Source organism: Solanum stenotomum, chromosome 7 (assembly GCF_019186545.1).
Source record: "Solanum stenotomum isolate F172 chromosome 7, ASM1918654v1, whole genome shotgun sequence".
In the NCBI taxonomy this organism is placed as follows: domain Eukaryota; kingdom Viridiplantae; phylum Streptophyta; class Magnoliopsida; order Solanales; family Solanaceae; genus Solanum; species Solanum stenotomum.
The window spans coordinates 4,835,918-4,854,264 of NC_064288.1; the positions used below are offsets into that span (position 1 = coordinate 4,835,918).

At 29.1% G+C, this 18,347-nt stretch overlaps 1 protein-coding gene across 1 annotated transcript in view; it reads right to left on the reverse strand.

The window, feature by feature from the left end:
* LOC125870278 (uncharacterized) overlaps nt 1-1,943 on the reverse strand; it is a 43,454-nt gene extending 41,511 nt beyond the window's left edge. The window contains exon 1 of the mRNA XM_049550675.1: nt 1,501-1,943. Coding sequence (XP_049406632.1) covers nt 1,501-1,783 — 283 coding nt within the window. The 5' untranslated portion in view covers nt 1,784-1,943. The remainder of the gene's footprint in view (nt 1-1,500) is intronic.
* Between the last annotated feature and the right edge of the window lie 16,404 nt (nt 1,944-18,347).

Consider the following 18,347-nt stretch of genomic DNA (forward strand, 5'->3'; position numbering starts at 1 on the left):
TTTTGTCTCGATGTTTTCTCATGGTTGCTTTGATACCATGTGAGTAATAAAGACTTAGGAAAATATTATTGAATTGTATATTCTACATTATTACACTGAATCCTATTTATCAACACTACATTACAATCCTTCTCCACGTAAGACACTACATAAAATTCGATTCCTATTCCTATTCTAAAAGTATGTCTACACAGCATCGTGAGTAAGGTGGGGTCTTACAATAGGTTAGATTCTACTAGAGCTATTTGAAACTAGTACTACTGGTAGGGCCTAGAAGTTAGAACCGATTTATTGACACTTTAAACTGCCATTGCCTAGGTTAAGCTCCAAAGCATACGTATCTAGTATGCTTAATCTAGGAAATTAAATAGTTCTAAACATCTATGATACTATTCAATTCATCAAATGGGAAGTCCATTTCTCTTTTTTGGTTTATACCAAAGTAGAGTTCATTTTTTGTTCTATACAGTTTCAAACCTTATCAACTGATCAACTCTACAAAATTTGCAAGGCATCCACTCAAGTTTTCTAAATATTTTTTTTCTACTCCATTCTATAAAGCTAAAGAAACACCATATGGCTCCATATGTTCCCATATGAAATAGGGCCCCCACTTTTCTTAAATTGTCTTAATTTGACTTAATACCAAGTAATGAAACTTCACATTGTTAGGAGAACTTATGGTTGTAAGCGCTTTAGTTTGTTTTTTATTAAAGCACATGTAAGTGCTTTAGTTTTCTTAAAGTAGAGTAGATAAAGGTTGTATTACAAAACATAAAAGTAGGTCTTATGTATCTTTTAAAGAGTATTATGAGTGAAAATATCTTCTCATAAGAAAATGGACAATGTGATTGCACAAATGAGGGACATACATTTTGAGGTGGAAGGAACGCCTAGTAATTTAAATCTTCTACTACTATTCTATAAATAACAGCGCAGTGCAAAATTCAGACAACCAAATCAAAAGAAAAAAGAAAAACATATGAGGAGAAGTCACTGGTCAGGGATTAGAATCAGAATTTGCACTCAACTACACGCTCACTTTTGAGAACCCCATTTTGTTTACCCCTAATATTTAATCTAGTAAAGATCTAATAACAAGGAAATGCTATTTTTTCTCCGCCAAGCTGCAACCAACCCACAATTTCCATTTGAAGTTTGATAAACACACAAAAGAGGCTTTGTTTTCTTGATAATTAACACAAACTTTCCCTAATACCTTTTTCTTTATTTCACCAATTTTTCTGTCATTCATAATTTTGCTTTAAATACTCAACTGGAACAATTGATACAATCTAAGACAGAAATAAGTAGTAACATTTTAAAATATGAGTTTTTATGCCATTAAACTAAAAATTGGATTGATTAAATAATAAAAGTCTTGGAGCATGCTAAATTACCAAAAAATAACAATTCATATAATAGGTTCACAGATAAAGTAATGTGCATATTAGCAAACAAAAAATATACCAAAAGTAAAAGTTGAAACAGAAAATTTACTGGGGAAAGGGATGTGAATATCGAGAGCACAGAGAATTCGATCTTCTTGAGACTTGCGGCGACCTTGATGTAAGGCAGTTTGGCACCTAGCATTCGGCAATTTCGACCATTGTTCCGAACCATATTCTGGCAGCTTCCAGCGAGGGCATTTCGGAGATTTAAACACGGCAGGTGCACCACCTTCTTTATATACCGTCAAACATTTCGATGATTCTCCGTAAGTACATGTACTCACGCAAAGAACAAACCCTAACACAAACCCGAGAAATTCACATAAATGCATCCTCTTCTCAAGTATGTGATCATTCTCTGATCATAGGGAATTGAAATTGCAGAACCTGTGTTTCATGTTATTGAGAAATTGAGAGAAATGAGAGTAACCGGGCGGTGAATTTGAAAAGACGATGCTTTATAGGGATGTGTGGGTCTTGCGGTTTTTTCTCACGTTGGGTCTCTGTACGAATGAAACTGAAAAAGAGTAATCTAGAAGGGAAGTGTGGAGAATTTGCACTAGGAGCCACTTTTACAGTTTTACTACCTTTATTTAAAATCTCGAGGAATTAACACAGATAGACAAGTGTTACATACAATTGGCAAAATATAGCCCAATATTAATTAGTAATTAATAAATAAATAAATAATTGGCACATATTAGCCTAAATAAAAGTAATATATACATATTCTAAATTATTTTTAAAATAATAAAAGATATTTAATATCATCTCTCTTCTAACTTCCAAGTTCCAACCATTACTCCTTAAAACTAGCAAAAAATAATTTAGAATTATCTCTTCTTTCAAATTATTACGTATTTTTTTAAAATAATAAAAGAAAATTAATTACATCCTTCTTCTAACTTCCAACCATTTATCCTTAAAACTAGCAAAAGATTATTCCTCTCTCCTTTCAAATTATTTCGTATTTTCAAAAATAATAAAAGAAAATTAATACCATCTCTATTCTATCTTCCAATCATTTCCACTTAAAACTAGCAAAATATTGTTTAGAATTATATCTTTTCTTAAAATTAGCAAATAATATTTTGATTATGATTATTCTTATTTCAAAGGTATTCCTATGAGTTCATTACCTAGCAATTATTTTGCCTTTGAACTCAATCCATATTGGATACATTTGTTTGTATTCATAATAAATTGGTATACATTTATATTTACTTGCATTAATATCTTCCAAATTTTACATATGTATACATTTGTATTGGATACATTCATCCATACTCATTTATAAACTGGTATACATTTGTTTGCATTAATATCTTTCTAATTTTGTATTTGTATTGGATACATTTGTTCGTATTCATAATAAATTTGTATACATTTATTTGCATTAATATCTTTCAAATTTACATAAGTATACATTTGTATTGGATACATTCGTCTATATTCATTTATAAATTGGTATACATTTGTTTGCATTAGTATCTTTCCAATTTTACATAGGTATACAGTTGCTTGCATTACTATTTTGGAATGCAATCAACAAAATTCATTAACAAATTTAGAAAAAATTATATTGTTATATATGTGTTCGTTTGTATTCATTAACAAATTTAGATACATTTATTGGAGACAAAATAAATATTCATTATCAAATTCAATCAATGAAATTTAATATTTTAAAAAATTGTCATAAATATATTAATTAATTATTTATTAAAAATTGAAAAAATGTCAATTCCAGAAATCACGAAACGTTGCAATTTTTTGGGGAAGAAAACGTTGTAGAATTATAATACAAATATGAAAGTTTTTCAAAAGAAAAAAAATCTTGCATCTAACTACAAGATAAAGAATGTAGAAAATTTTAACTTTTAAAAAAAAAATAACCCAAACAATCAATATAAAAAAAATTGGTATGATACTATGATTTTATTTACTTATTGTGAAGAGTTATTGTTGTGATTGATCTTTAATGGAAATATTTTAGAGAAGAAAATAGAAATCCTAAACTTGAAAGAGGGAGAAAAAAAAGGAAGAAAGAGAGAAATTGAAAAATACCATAATTCTTTTTGTTTATAAATTATAAGGAGAGAGAGAAAAGAAACAATAAAAGCAAACGTGCTAACTCCTAGGAAATAGAGAGAGAAAATAAGGAAAATAAATCAATTTTTAAAAAAAGAGAATGTGACTATTTAATATTAAATAAATATTAAAAAATCTTTTTTTTGCTAAAAAGTTTAAACTGGGCTATTTGTTGTCAATAAAGACTATGAATTGTCATGCTATGCCATTTTTTCCACTTGGAGCCCGGAGAGGTCAAACTTCATATACAACTTACAAGTGTCTATCGCAACTTCAATTGCATTAAAATATGGAACAAAGTGGTCAAATCGATGTGTGTCAATGCAAACATATGAATATTTCTACAAATCAATTGTTGCACTATAATACTAAGTGCAACTTAACAAACTTAGAGGTCGTTTTGATACGATATATTAGAGAAAGCAATACGTAATATGGTATATAATCTGTTTATATTTGATTTGGTTACTTTGGAATATTAATATAATGTGCGAAAAAGTTTATATATGCCACTAAATTTTGGAAATTGGGTCAATTATGGCATCTGTCAATAATTGATGTGATATGTTGTTCTTATTTTACCATTGGTCCAAATATATCCTTATTTATTAATGGTTGAAGTTTTCCAATACCTGACTTTTTCATATATACAAAACAAAAGGCTTCAATTAAACCATTTTGCAAAGTTCAAGAACAAATTTGAGACTTTTGTCAGGTAGAAAAAGGTTCCTTATGGGAAAGCTTTTGCAATAAGGAACCTTTTGCAGTTAATGAAGAGTAAATTTTAGGCTTAGCAAACATAAAAATCATATTTGTATGTTATAACTATCGTTTGCATAATTGCGCTCTATAGCAAATTTTATGTTTGCTATGGAGCATCAGATTTGTACAAATCACTGTCAGGCCTCTTGTTTGTTTAAAAGGGCAGCGATTGTGTATGTATATTGGTTAGATAATTGTATCTATATAACTATTATGCATATGTATCAATGATTGTGTTTGTATATCTGCATAAAATTTGAATTTGTATACAATCGAATAGAAATAAAACATTTGTATATCAAATCTCTCTCGCTTTATACAACACATATTATACATTGTAATTTGTATAATTTGTATTTGTATAAAGCGAGAAAGAGAAAGGCAAAAGAGAACTGGTAGGGAAAGATCTGTATTTGTATAGTTATAAGTGTATGGGACAAAAATATATGTATTTATATTTGTATATACAGTTTTCTCTCGCTTTATACAAACACAAACGCAATTTATACAGTTGTGTTTGTATAAAGTGAGAGGGGCGAGGGAGAGTGGCGAGCGAGATTCTCTGTGGAAAGAGGCGAATGACAAGTGTTTGCTATGGATTACAATTAAATGAAACCGTGGTTATAACATTTAATTTGATTTAATAGTTTGTTATTTTATACATTTTTCTCATTAATGAATAAGGGTATTTGGACAAATTTTATAACGATGGGACATATTTTACCTTACTTATTAACCGATGATATACATAGATTATTTTTCAAAGTTTAGTAATATATTTGAACTTTTTGGCCTATTTACAAGATATAGTAGGTTGACTCCAAATTATAAATTGCCTTTGCGTTATTGGATATTCAAAAATATAACATAATGGTCAATAACATGTATTGATCCTAAAACTTGATGATATTCTGAAATTTAATGACCTAAACCAATTGAATACTTTGTAGTTTCTGTGGATGGAAAGTTCTTGGGTGTCAAACTAAATAATGATTTGTACTATTAATATTCAACAAAATGATCATATCCATTTGCCAAATCCCTAATTTATTTATCTAAAATAAAAAATTAAATAATTCTCCCATAATTCAATGATCCACTACTTGCAATAATATTCAACAAATCTTTAGTGCTCTCACTTGATTCGATACCTCGTTGAAATTAAAGAAAATGTCCACCATTGTAAATAACTCTATAAAGAAATATTAGCATTATGGGACTTGATAATGATGTCAAGGATTTGAATAATCAATTAGAAGTTCCACATGATGATCCGGTGAATCTAAAATTTTAAATTTATGATTTTTGGATCATAAAAAGGGCAACTTAGTGAATATTGGATAACTTATTTATACATATAACATACTAGGAAACTTGGCCACGCTTCGCGCGGTTAAGAAAGATCTCTTTGGATTTACAAACTAATCTTTTACTATTTCAAAAAATTAAAAATATTTTAAAATAATTATATAGTCTTCAAATCCAAATAAATTAGATTTTAATTTGTTTAACCTTTCATTACCTAAAACTTAGTTGTTAGAAAATAAAGTTCATCCAAAAAAAAAAAAGAGATTCCCTTAAATTTTCAACATCATTATTTGTGTTCTGGTGTAGTGACATTCTTTTGCTTAATTAAAAAAAAAAATTATATCTTAAAAAGAAAAGTATTTTGCACATAATCATGATATAGTAATAATGGTGTTCAATAGTTTCATTAAATTTCTACGATAGTACATTTTATAATTTTGAGAAAGTTGTATAAATATTTATTCGTTACAAATGCTTAGAGGTTTTGCCTATTTCAAGTTCTTACATAATTCAAATAAATTCTTATATTTAACTTTTTTTTTTTTTTTTAAAAAAGTGATAATATTTACAATATATATATATATATAAACGCTAAAAATTTACAGTTTAACAGAAAATATGCATATTTTTTTTTATTTGTAAGTACACTAAAGTACACATATTTGTTAGCCTCCTATGAAAGCTTAACAATAATATTTGAGACTTTATTCTTACAATAAGATGTACGAGCAGAAATGAAAAAAAATATATTCAAAAATAAATAAAAACTAATTGATGGCAACAAATTAATTAAAAAATTATAGTTTATATATTACATCGTTAGTTAATTAAAATTTAAAAGCACTTTTTCAAGTTCAAATAATTTGCATATTATTCGGAGATCTGCAAGAACAAAAAGAAAAAGAATGAAAAATTTGAAGTTAGCTATAAGATAATATATGTTGAATTTTCTGAAGATACAACAATAGTATGTTATGTTGAATTTTGTGGATATATAACAATGATTTAAGAAGACTCTTAACAGTAGAAGACAACTTATGATCACCACATACTCATTTTTTTTAGCACCATCCAGGAACTAATTCATCATTGCATATTCTTCTAGTTTAGTATATTCGTGGTATACATAAATTTGTATGTAAGAATTCATTAAAACTATAATAAATTATGAAAGTGAACTCATGACTTAAAAATATAACAAATTAGTGCTAAATCATTAAACGTTAAATATATAAAATTTAAATCATGGCTCCGGCTTAATATCATGATATATATATCACTTGCTTTCACCCCCACACGCATAAAAAAAAAAAATTGAATCTTCAAAAACGCAACCTGAAAAAATATCAAAGTTAGTACTAAAAACTTTAAATATTAAATACATAAAATTTAAATTTTGAATTCACCTATTTCTCTTCATATCACATAACACTTGCTTTCACCACACAAAAACCCAAAAAAAATATTACCCACACTATTGTTTTCAATCTATATGAAAAGTATTGAAATTTTCTTGATCCTCCTTTGTAAATCATAAAGAATCATTCTAATTTTATAATTACGATAATCAATAAAAAAAAGTCATAAGATAAAAGTCATTTAGTATTAGTAGATAATAAAAAAACTAAAAAATCATACAAATAAGAGTAACAAAGAAAAACCTACATAAAAAGCCGACCTTGATAGATTGGGAGGGATTATATAAATCACACAAGCCCCAACAAAAACTCCAATAAAAACAACCCAAATCCTTTCTTTTTATTTTTGAGAATTCATTTTTCTTTACCATTAAATATTTTCTTCCACAATCCACAAAGTCCCGTGCACTTTTAGTAATGGACTTTTATAAAGTGCAGTAAAAAAAGGATGTTCAAAGTGCAGTCATTGACTATTAATTTAGGAGTTATAATTGTCAAGAGTTGTGTGGAGTACTGAAAATAAAAACAATTAAACTTTTATTTTAAAGAAAATAAACAAATGAAAAAGTAATAATTGACACATTCATTCATTTCAATATAACAATAAAATGAATAAAAATATGCTTTTTAATTACAAATAAAATTATGATACAAAAATCATTCTTAAGATCCTACAATATATTAATATTTAAATTTCAAAAAAAAAATTAATTTAAAAAAAGGTACCTAATAAATGCCAATGATTCACATCAAACATGAGACAATTGTAAACAAAAAAATATTTTTCCATGATATATATAGCTCAAGATTTATAGGAGAAGATGAAAAAGTGAGGAGTTATATAAATTAATTTTCAGAAGTTAATGAAGGGACGTGGGGAGAGGAAAGGTTGGTACACGGTTACAACTTACAATTAAAATTTGCATTTACATGGAAATGAGACCGTTACAATAAAAATTTGGAAAAGTATCTTCCTCTTTACAATTAATTTGAATCTATTAATTATTACAGCCTTAATTAAAATCTATTTACATGGAAAAATAGAGAAAAAAAAAACAAAAATAGATAAGTAGATTTCCTGATCATAGAGGCATGCCACATCAACTGATTGAAGATCCTCCTTTATATGTATATATAGATTTAGTAAATTTCTTAATACAAATATAAAATTTTGATTAAAATTATTGAGTTCTGTCAAACGTATCATCATTCTAAATAAGTGAGAGTTCCTCAATCCGACGAAAACAATGAAAAACCGCCACGTAGATCAGCTTAAAAGTCCAATGGAAAATCGCCACGTAGGTCAACTTAAGAGTCCGCCCATCTTTTCCTTTGGCTTTACCTCAAGCCGAAAAATGTGGACCCTTGTTTCTGCCTATTTCACGTTTTTCAATTTTTCTTTTCGTTATCCAATTGCCCATTAACAATTCTCATTTCCTTCTTTATTTGTTCCTCATAGTTTCTTTTTTATTTTTTCCCACTTTATTTCTTCCTTGAAAATTTAACATTTTCAAATTTAATTACTTCATTTATTATATTTTAGCTACAAAATATAGTAGAAAGAAATTAAATTTTCTAAAAAGATTTAGTTGATTCTTAAAATTCTATCATTGTCACATGAATTTAAACAAATAGAATACAATATATTATTGAAAATTACATAAGAAATACTATAAATTACAATAATTAGCAACTGAAAATATTTTTAAATCATATTGAAAATTTGGTTGGCTAATAAATTAACAACTGAAAATATTTATGATTATTCACGTGAATTAGAACATGAATAACATATATTATTTAAAAATGATGCGCAAAAAGTACTAAAAATCACAACAAATTAATAACCTCAAATATACATAAAAAATACTATAAATTACAATAATTAGGAACTTAAAAAATCTCTCTCTCAACCAATACAAAATATTAATAACCCACATAATTTGCATAAGAAATTCCAAATTAATTTATTCTTTCTGTAAATTTAAATTTTTAAAATCGTTCTCCCCATTAATTAGAGTCTCACTCTTCTCTTAAGCCAGTGGATATGNAATGAAAAAGTAATAATTGACACATTCATTCATTTCAATATAACAATAAAATGAATAAAAATATGCTTTTTAATTACAAATAAAATTATGATACAAAAATCATTCTTAAGATCCTATAATATATTAATATTTAAATTTCAAAAAAAAATATTAATTAAAAAAAAGGTACCTGATAAATGTCAATGATTCACATCAAACATGAGACAATTGATAAACAAAAAAATATTTTTCCATGATATATATAGCTCAAGATTTATAGGAGAAGATGAAAAAGTGAGGAGTTATATAAATTAATTTTCAGAAGTTAATGAAGGGACGTGGGGAGAGGAAAGGTTGGTACATGGTTCCAACTTACAATTAAAATTTGCATTTACATGGAAATGAGACGGTTACAATAAAAATTTGGAAAAGTATCTTCCTCTTTACAATTAATTAGAATCTATTAATTATTACAGCCTTAATTAATATCTATTTACATGGAAAAATAGAGAGAAAAAAAATCAAAAATAGATAAGTAGATTTCCTGATCATAGAGGCATGCCACATCAACTGATTGAAGATCCTCCTTTATATAGATATATAGATTTAGTAAATTTCTTAATACAAATATAAAATTTTGATTAAAATTATTGAGTTCTGTCAAACGTATATATATCAATAAAGGAAGAGGATCAAAAGCTTCACATGAGATAACGTGTACATATATTGCTTAAATATAAACATAAGGCATACCCGCACCAATTACCCATTCACGTAATACTTATATATACACCAAATTTACATCAGTATGAAGTTAAAGTGATTTTATTGTTAAAAAAATAGTTTGGTGACTTTATTGATACTAATTTAAATTTGAATGATTATTTTGTTGCAAAAAATAAGTTGGTAACTTTTGTGAAATAAAGTAAAAATTAATCACCATCCATAAAACAAAGGATTGATTTTAGAGATCGCTCAACTTGTAGTATACTAATTTGCAGTAAAAATTATCGAACTTCTTTTTTTAACTATAAAGTCACTCAACTTTTATTTTATTTTATACAATATATATATTATCCAGTTATTAACTCCACCAGTAATCACAATTTATTCATTAAAAATATTTTATTTTAAAATAAAAAACGTCCGTGACACAAATAATATTACCCAAAAACGACCCATTAGGTAGTTTATGTGTTGTATGAATGAATATTCAACAACATAATACCCTAAATCTTTTGCTTATGATTATAGATATAAATATAAATATTTAATAAAATAATCCATTACCACCGCTTACACTATATTCTTTCACAAGTGCTTTCATTGGATAAGTTAGTTATAGTTTGGTCGACATTTATTTTTTAGTGACAATTTTGTTTAGTTGAGATCTAAGACCTCTAAGATTGTCAATAACATATTTTTATAGGTATATATAATCCCTACAAAGAATAGACCTGATGACATTGTAGACTTTGAAATTTTGTAGGACTCTACAAGACATGTTCAATTTGAGTTGGGACTCTACAAAGTGTGTTCAATTTCAATTAAAATTTTTGGAGGCTATTCAATCCTAAACCCTAGTTCACACCTATATAAAGGGTACAAAATTTCCTTAAAAGGCATCTCAAAATATTCCATAATCTCTTGGGTATTTTTAAAGATCAAGACCCGCACTATCTTGATGAATTAAATTATGTTTCTTCAGATTTTATTTGTATGATTTATTTATTTTCCATATATTTAAAATTTGTTGCAAACAGGCATATACAATATCAATTTTTTTAATGTAGACGCTGCAAAGTTAGTTTTCATCCCTCGAATGAAATAATAAGAGCATCCGTTAGCAAAAAAAATTATCCTAAATTAATCATCTTCTATTTATTGGAGCGAATCAAATCAGATAATTCAAATTCGATAAGCTAGTCATATAATTTGCTTATTAGCATAAAGTTTAGCTTGCTTATTTCTTTAATTGCTCATTGCCTACCAAAAGAAGGATGAGCCTTTAACTCAACTTACTCAAGTGAATTTTAAGTTGATGGTTTTTTTTAAAGAGAAAAACAAGTCTTTGTGCTCTCAATGGAATTATGTGAAACATACCAAGCAAGAAAAAGAACCAAAAAAGTTTACACTATTAAATCCTCCAAAAATAACTTCAAGTAAATGTCCAAAATAAGCGTCGAAATAAATAACTCAAAGACAGATAACTTGCTATAACATATTAATTAAAATATACTATTAGCGCATAAAATTTGAATCCTCAACTAAACTAGAGTTGTCAAATATGTACATGTTTTCAACTATCAAAATAAAAAAATCCCACCAAACCAAAAAATGGTAATCATGATCACCAAAAATGTTGAACACAATTTGATCCAACTGACATTAATGGAAGAGCCCATACATTATTTTACCCCACCCTCCACCCAAACACACACACACAAAAAAAAAAAAAAAAACTTGAGCACCATCTATATATCCAATTACCAACAAAGCATTTCATTATACTTAATTAAAATTATATCAACATACATATGAAGATGAAAGAAGCAATGTTATGTTCACTAATTGTTCTAGGATTTGTAGGATTTGTGACTATGCAAAATATTATCCCTTTGAAATCACTTATTTGCTATCAAGCCCAAGATTTGTTATCACCATGCCAACCATTTTTATTGGGTTGTAGACAAAATATTACAGCAGAGTGTTGTCAAGGTTCTCAAATTTTGGCTAGTCTTGTGAAAAATAGTACAATTGATGATATTAAAGATTTATGCAAGTGTCTTCAGAAAAGTGGGAATTCTTCTATAATTGATGTTAAAAAGGGAAGAAAACTTTTCAAAGTTTGTAAGATCAAGAGAGTTCCTATTGGTCCACAAGTGGATTGTGATGGGTAAGAAATTTATTATCAATTATTATCGAGTTCAAATTAGTGTAAGAAATTTCTAAGGGTCATTTTAAAAATATAACTTAAATCCAGTAATTTCTACTTTATTTTGATTCTTTTTTTTTCTCCTTTCTCTTCTCCTCATTTTTTGGTAAGAATATTTTTATTTTTATCGTAAAAAATAGGCCAAACACATATGTAAACTCTTAAACTTGTCCCTAAATTTCATTTTGGCACTCCAACTCAACCTTGTTCCATTTTAACCCTTCAACTCCAATTTTTATGTTCCATTTTGGCACTTCTTTCCAAAGAATCAACAAAGTGGGATGTGTGTACTTCACATGCCATTATTGTGTTAAAATATAATGGATGAACATCAATTTTAAAAAATATATATTTTTTTAGAGTTTCTGTACATTATTGTGTGAAAAAATAATCGGTGAAAGTGTGTTGGTTTTTTTTTTTTAAAAAACAATTAGTTAATCTAAATAACATCACATATTTTTTTTTCATATCTAGTCTACTTGGACTAACTCAAATATCCGTTTTCTAATTTTTTTCATTCAACTAAATACAAGTAAAAAAAAAATTCATGTTCATTGCTAATTAATAACACTACAAAAAAATGTTGAAACTTAATAGACTTCGTTGGGTTGTCATTGATTTTTTTAAGAAAGAAAATCGACGCACTTTCATCGGTTATTTTTCACGCAAAAATATAGGAAAACTCTTAAAAAGAAATTGCTACTTTTTTTATAAAAAAAAACAATGATAATCCGTCAGTTTTAATTTTTTACAATAATTAACAGATGATCGTCGATTTTTAAAATGCAAAATTGCAATTGAATAACATATATAGAAATAAAAAATCATAAAATTAGTGTTTTGTGTTAAATGGTACGTAAAAGAAATAGAGTTGAAGGGTAATCTTTTGTTATTNACATGCCATTATTGTGTTAAAAAATAATGGATGAACATCATTTTAAAAAAAAATAATATATTTTTTAGAGTTTCTGTACATTATTGTGTGAAAAAATAATCAGTGAAAGTGTGTTGGTTTTTTTTTTTAAACAATTAGTTAATCTAAATAACATCACATATATTTTTTTCATATCTAGTCTACTTGGACTAACTCAAATATCAACTTTCTAATTTTTTTCATTCAACTAAATACAAGTAAAAAAAAATTCATGTTCATTGCTAATTAATAACACTACAAAAAAATGTTGAAACTCAATAGACTTCGTTGGGTTGTCATTGATTTTTTTAAGAAAGAAAATCGACGCACTTTCATCGGTTATTTTTCACGCAAAAATATAGGAAAACTCTTAAAAAGAAATTGTTACTTTTTTTATAAAAAAAAACAATGATAATCCCTCAGTTTTAATTTTTTTTAATAATTTTTTTTTTGATGACAAGGGAAACCCACAGCCGCTACCCTTTGGGTGCGCACAGGGTAAAACCCCCGCTCCTATGCAATAGCTCGCAAACCACATAGGAGAGGTAACCCACACTAGGCAAGCCCGGTGCGACGCTCGACCCAGAAGGCAAACCCCTTGCTTTCGCTGGCAAGGGGTTTCGAACTTGAGACCTCCAACATGGAAGTCCCAAGCCCAAACCACTGGGCCACCCCGAAGGGTAATTTTTTTTTTAAAATGCAAAATTGCAGTTGAATAACATATATAGAAATAAAGAAATCATAAAATTAGTGTTTTGTGTTAAATGGTACATAAAAAAAATAGAGTTGAAGGGTAATCTTTTATTATTTTTTTAAAAAATACTTTTTTTTTGTCTTTCACTCTCTTAGAGAATGTGTGATGCACACTCTCTGCCACATCACTTAGAAGTGCCAAAATGGAACATAAAAATTGGAGTTGAGGGTTAAAATGGAACAAGGTTGAGTTGGAGTGTCAAAATGAAATTTAGGGACAAGTTTAAGAGTCTGCATATGTGTTTGGCCTAAAAAATAATAATTTTAGCTTAGTGGTCATTGATTTTGAGGTGAATTGCTCGAAAGGAAGTTGATGATCTTTCAGACAATTTAATTAGGAAAAATTAAATAATTAGACATACTTTACTACCATATATACTATTAGTACATATACTTTCAAAATATTATGTATTTTACTACTAATTGAGAGTTTCCTCCTATATATTGAAGAAAATATAGTTAGGTACATGCATTTTTGCTATCAGATACACAAAAATAGGGAGAGAAGCGAGCGAGATTGGGGAGGGAGGTGAGTGAGATTAGTATGTATCCTAGATACATGTGAATCATGCTAGATACACATCAGATACATGTATTTGTATGTATCTGGTATGATTCGCATGTATTCGGGATACCATATACTTGGGAAAGTGGCAAGCAAGATGCGAGAGAGGCGACGGGGACGAACAAGATTTGTTATGTATCCCTGATACATGTGAATCCACTATGATACAATATATCTAGAACAAATTACACCTAATTTTGACCTCATGTATATGACATACATGTATCTGAATGTATCTGGAGGCACCAAAATCTGGTAAAATACGTAATATTGCAAACTAGAGTGTATCTAAATAATTAGCTCCTAAACTAGTAAGATTTATGTAAGTTTCCATTTAATTATTATATAGCATCCGGGTTAAGTTTCTAATTAGTTTCTTGTAATTCTTTTGGGCATGCAGTATTGGACAATATGTGGCCTCCCAAATTCAGATTTGAGAAGAAAGTCCACCAAGCTAATCTAAGTATTACTATTACTTATATGTCTATAATATTGTAAACATATTTCCTTCCTAGCTACGTATTCTTGTTTTAGCTTAAGTATTGTATCTTTTGACTTAATTTTGTGTCAAGAAGAGTGTATTATCAGTGCCATATATATGAAAAATAACAAATATTATCAGTAAGTACTCATAAATTGCTATAGATGGATCATTATTGCTTATATTAGGTTGTACGTGACTATTACGTTCCTTCAGGTACATACTTGAGTCGTCCAAAAAGTTTAACATGTTTCTGACTTTGCTTGGTTTGGTCTCCCTATGCGACTGGCGCTTCAAAAGGCAACATATCTTCAGCAGGAACCTTTAGTCTTTTGATTGGGGTAGGGGTCGCAAGAGAGCAGAATATAGTATACCACCCTATTATAATCATAAATTTGTTTATAGTCGCAACTGTTGTGATTGTCAATAAGTTTGAGCCTTCCAAGAAAAACATTGAATTAGGAGGGCGATCCTCCCAGTGAACTGAACGTATACCACAAACCTCAAATGAACAAGTAGAATACTTGAATATACTAGAGCTCTTGAGAGAACCATATCAAAGGAACTCAACAAAATGACACCGTATAGGCACTAGAAACAAATTTAGAAGCACAAATTAAAGTCGCTTGTCTTCAAGCTCAACATGACACATGACATTAGAAATTGACTCGGTAAGTTGAAGTTGCGTCATGTTCTGTCTAATCATCTTTCCCCAAATATTTCTTCGGCCTACCTATCCCTCTCTTTATGTCATCCATACCCAACCTCTCACACCACCGGCAACCGCATCCATGCCTTTTTCTATGCACATGCCCAGACAATCCTAGACACATTTTCTGCATCTTGTCCTCTATCGAGGTCACTCTTACCTCATCTCTTCATTCTTCATCTTATCTCCCCGATATGCATCTATGCAACTTTCAATGTTAAAATAAAATAAGGTGGAAATATAACACCAAGCAATAATGTTTTTGGTGAAGCAAATAACGCTAATCAATACTATCAATAGAGTCAATCTATCAAACACAATAAACAAATGGAAAAAGATTGAAACCAAAAGAACAAAATAAATATAAACATATAAAGAAAACATATAAGGTGATATAGATTAATGATTTTTGGCAACTAGCTAGTTCTAGGCCTCTAGCTTCTTCACATATATACATAACAAAAATTGATTGATGAACATCATTGTAGACTAGTGTACGCATATTCCTCTTAGAAAATAAGAAATTAGTGACAAACAAAATTTTATAACTAAACAAAAAAAAAATCATGTTAATCTCATTTAGCTATGGATTGACGACGAAATATAAAAAAATCAAACTACCTAGCTTTTAAGTGATGGACTAGCTAGAAATTACAAATAATTTTTGTAGCTAAGTTCATGTTTTCTCGTAGTGTATATTTAGTCAAANAAAACAAAAGGGAAAATACATAAAAACCCTCTGAACTTGGCACGAAAACTTGCTTTAGTACTTGAACTACACGGGTGTTTATATACCCCCCTTAACATCTTTTATGTGAATTATTTTCAACTCTCCGAACATCAGCCCAGTTGAAGGCTGGGCATTGTTACACACGTGCATTTTCATTGGTCCACGCCGCAACGAGTTTTGAAAATATCTTACCCATTTTATATAATCCACCCGTTCCCAAAATACAACCCAACCCATTTTTAAACAAATATCCCTAAATCTCTCTCAAATCTAAAGACCTAATCTGAAGAATAACAAGTCATTAGCGTGAAGGATTTGCTGAGTTTAGGATTTTCGTGAAGAAACAAAAGGATTTGCGTGAAGAAACAAAGTTACCAGGTTAGTAATCTTCGTTTAAATGATTGTAACATTTGACCGAGTTTAGGATTTTCGTAAAGCTTAGTTTTTTTTATCTTTTCAGTTTGACGATGGATGTGTACGTTACCTTAAGGTTTCACCATGGTGGAAAACTACAACAAAAACCTCGTATTAAGTGTGAAGGAGGTATTGTCACTGATTGTTTTAATGTAGATGTTGATAAATTGTCCTACTTTGAATTTGTTGATATAGTTAAAGAAATTGGCTATAACTGTTCTGCTTGTGTTGTTTATATTAAACCATCTAAATGTCGACGTGTTGTTGAAGTTAAAAGTGATAGGGATATTATGGGTATTGTACATAAATTAAAGAGTGGAGATATTGTTGAACTTTATGTGACTCATTTAGTTGAAGAAACTGTTGTGCCCCCCCCTCCCCGAAATTGGATATCTAAATGATGTGGGTGGGGAATCTAATACTACTTTTGATAAGGAATCTAGTCAAACTTTTGAGGGTAGTGAAGGTTTAGGATTTGAAGAGGCTGCACAACCTAAAGAACCTATTGTGGGTGAAGAGTTAGGTGAAGTGTTGGGTAGGACTTCTGCTAGTGTTGGAGATGACTTGGGTAGGGCTTCTGCTGGTGTTGGAGAGGACTTGGGTAGGGATTCTGTTAGTGTTGGAGAAGACTTGGGTGATACTTCTTCTGCTGCTGCTGCATCTGATATTCCAGAAGTTGGGTCTGATTGGGAAAGTGAAACAGAAGCAAGTGATGATTCAGACAATGCAGATTTGTCTGATGAAGGAGAAGAAGAGTATGGTAGTGATGTTCATGAGGAGGTTATAAATCTTAGGAAAGAGAAAAGGGCTGCTAAAATAAAAAAGAGAAAAGAAAAGGGCCCTAGATCTGAAGGAGTTGATTTAGCAAAAAAAGGAGTTGATTTGGGATATGATGAATATTTATCCAAGAAACAAACTACTTTTGAGGGTAAGATAGCTGGAGATGAGCCCTACTTTGATTCAGATGAAGCTGTTAGTTTTGAAATAGATACTGATGAAGATGTTAATGAGGAAGATGAGGTTGAACAACCTATAAGAAGACAAAGAAAAGCAAGAAGAGCAAAAAGAAATAAAAAGAAAGTTGTATTTGATCATACCTGTCAGTTAATAGTTTGGGAGACTGGTCTTGCTTTTGAAAGTGTTAAGCAGTTTAGAGAAGCTATTACTAGATATGCAGTTCAAAAACATGTTGAATTATATAAATATGTTAATGATGCAACTAGGGTGAGGGTAAAATGTACAACTGGTTGTCCATGGTTGTTGTTTGGAAGTATTGATTCAAGAACAGGAGGTTTTGTGGTGAAAAATTATAATCCAGTACATAAATGCAATGGCACAACCAAAAATAAATTGGTGAATTCAAAGTACTTATCAGAAAGGTACAAGGACAGAATTATTTCTGAGCCTGGCATTAGAGTTTTTCAGTTTCAAATTTTAGTGAAGAAATAGTTGAATGTGTATGTAAGGAGGACTGTAGCAAGGAAAGCTAGAAACATTGTGTTGAAACAAATTATGGGTGATCATGTGGAGGAGTTTAAAAGAATTTTAGATTATAGAGATGAGCTCTTAAAGACTAATCCAGGCAGCACATGTGTGGTGAGACTTAGTGAAGAAACTTTTGAAGGTGACAGAAAAATGGTTCAATCATTTTACATATGCTTTGATGCTCTAAAGAAGGCATTCAAAGCTGGAGCTAGAAGATGTATAAGATTTGATGGTTGCTTCTTGAAAGGTGTTTCTAGAGGTCAATTACTTGTGGATGTTTGTAAGGATGGGAACAACCAAAT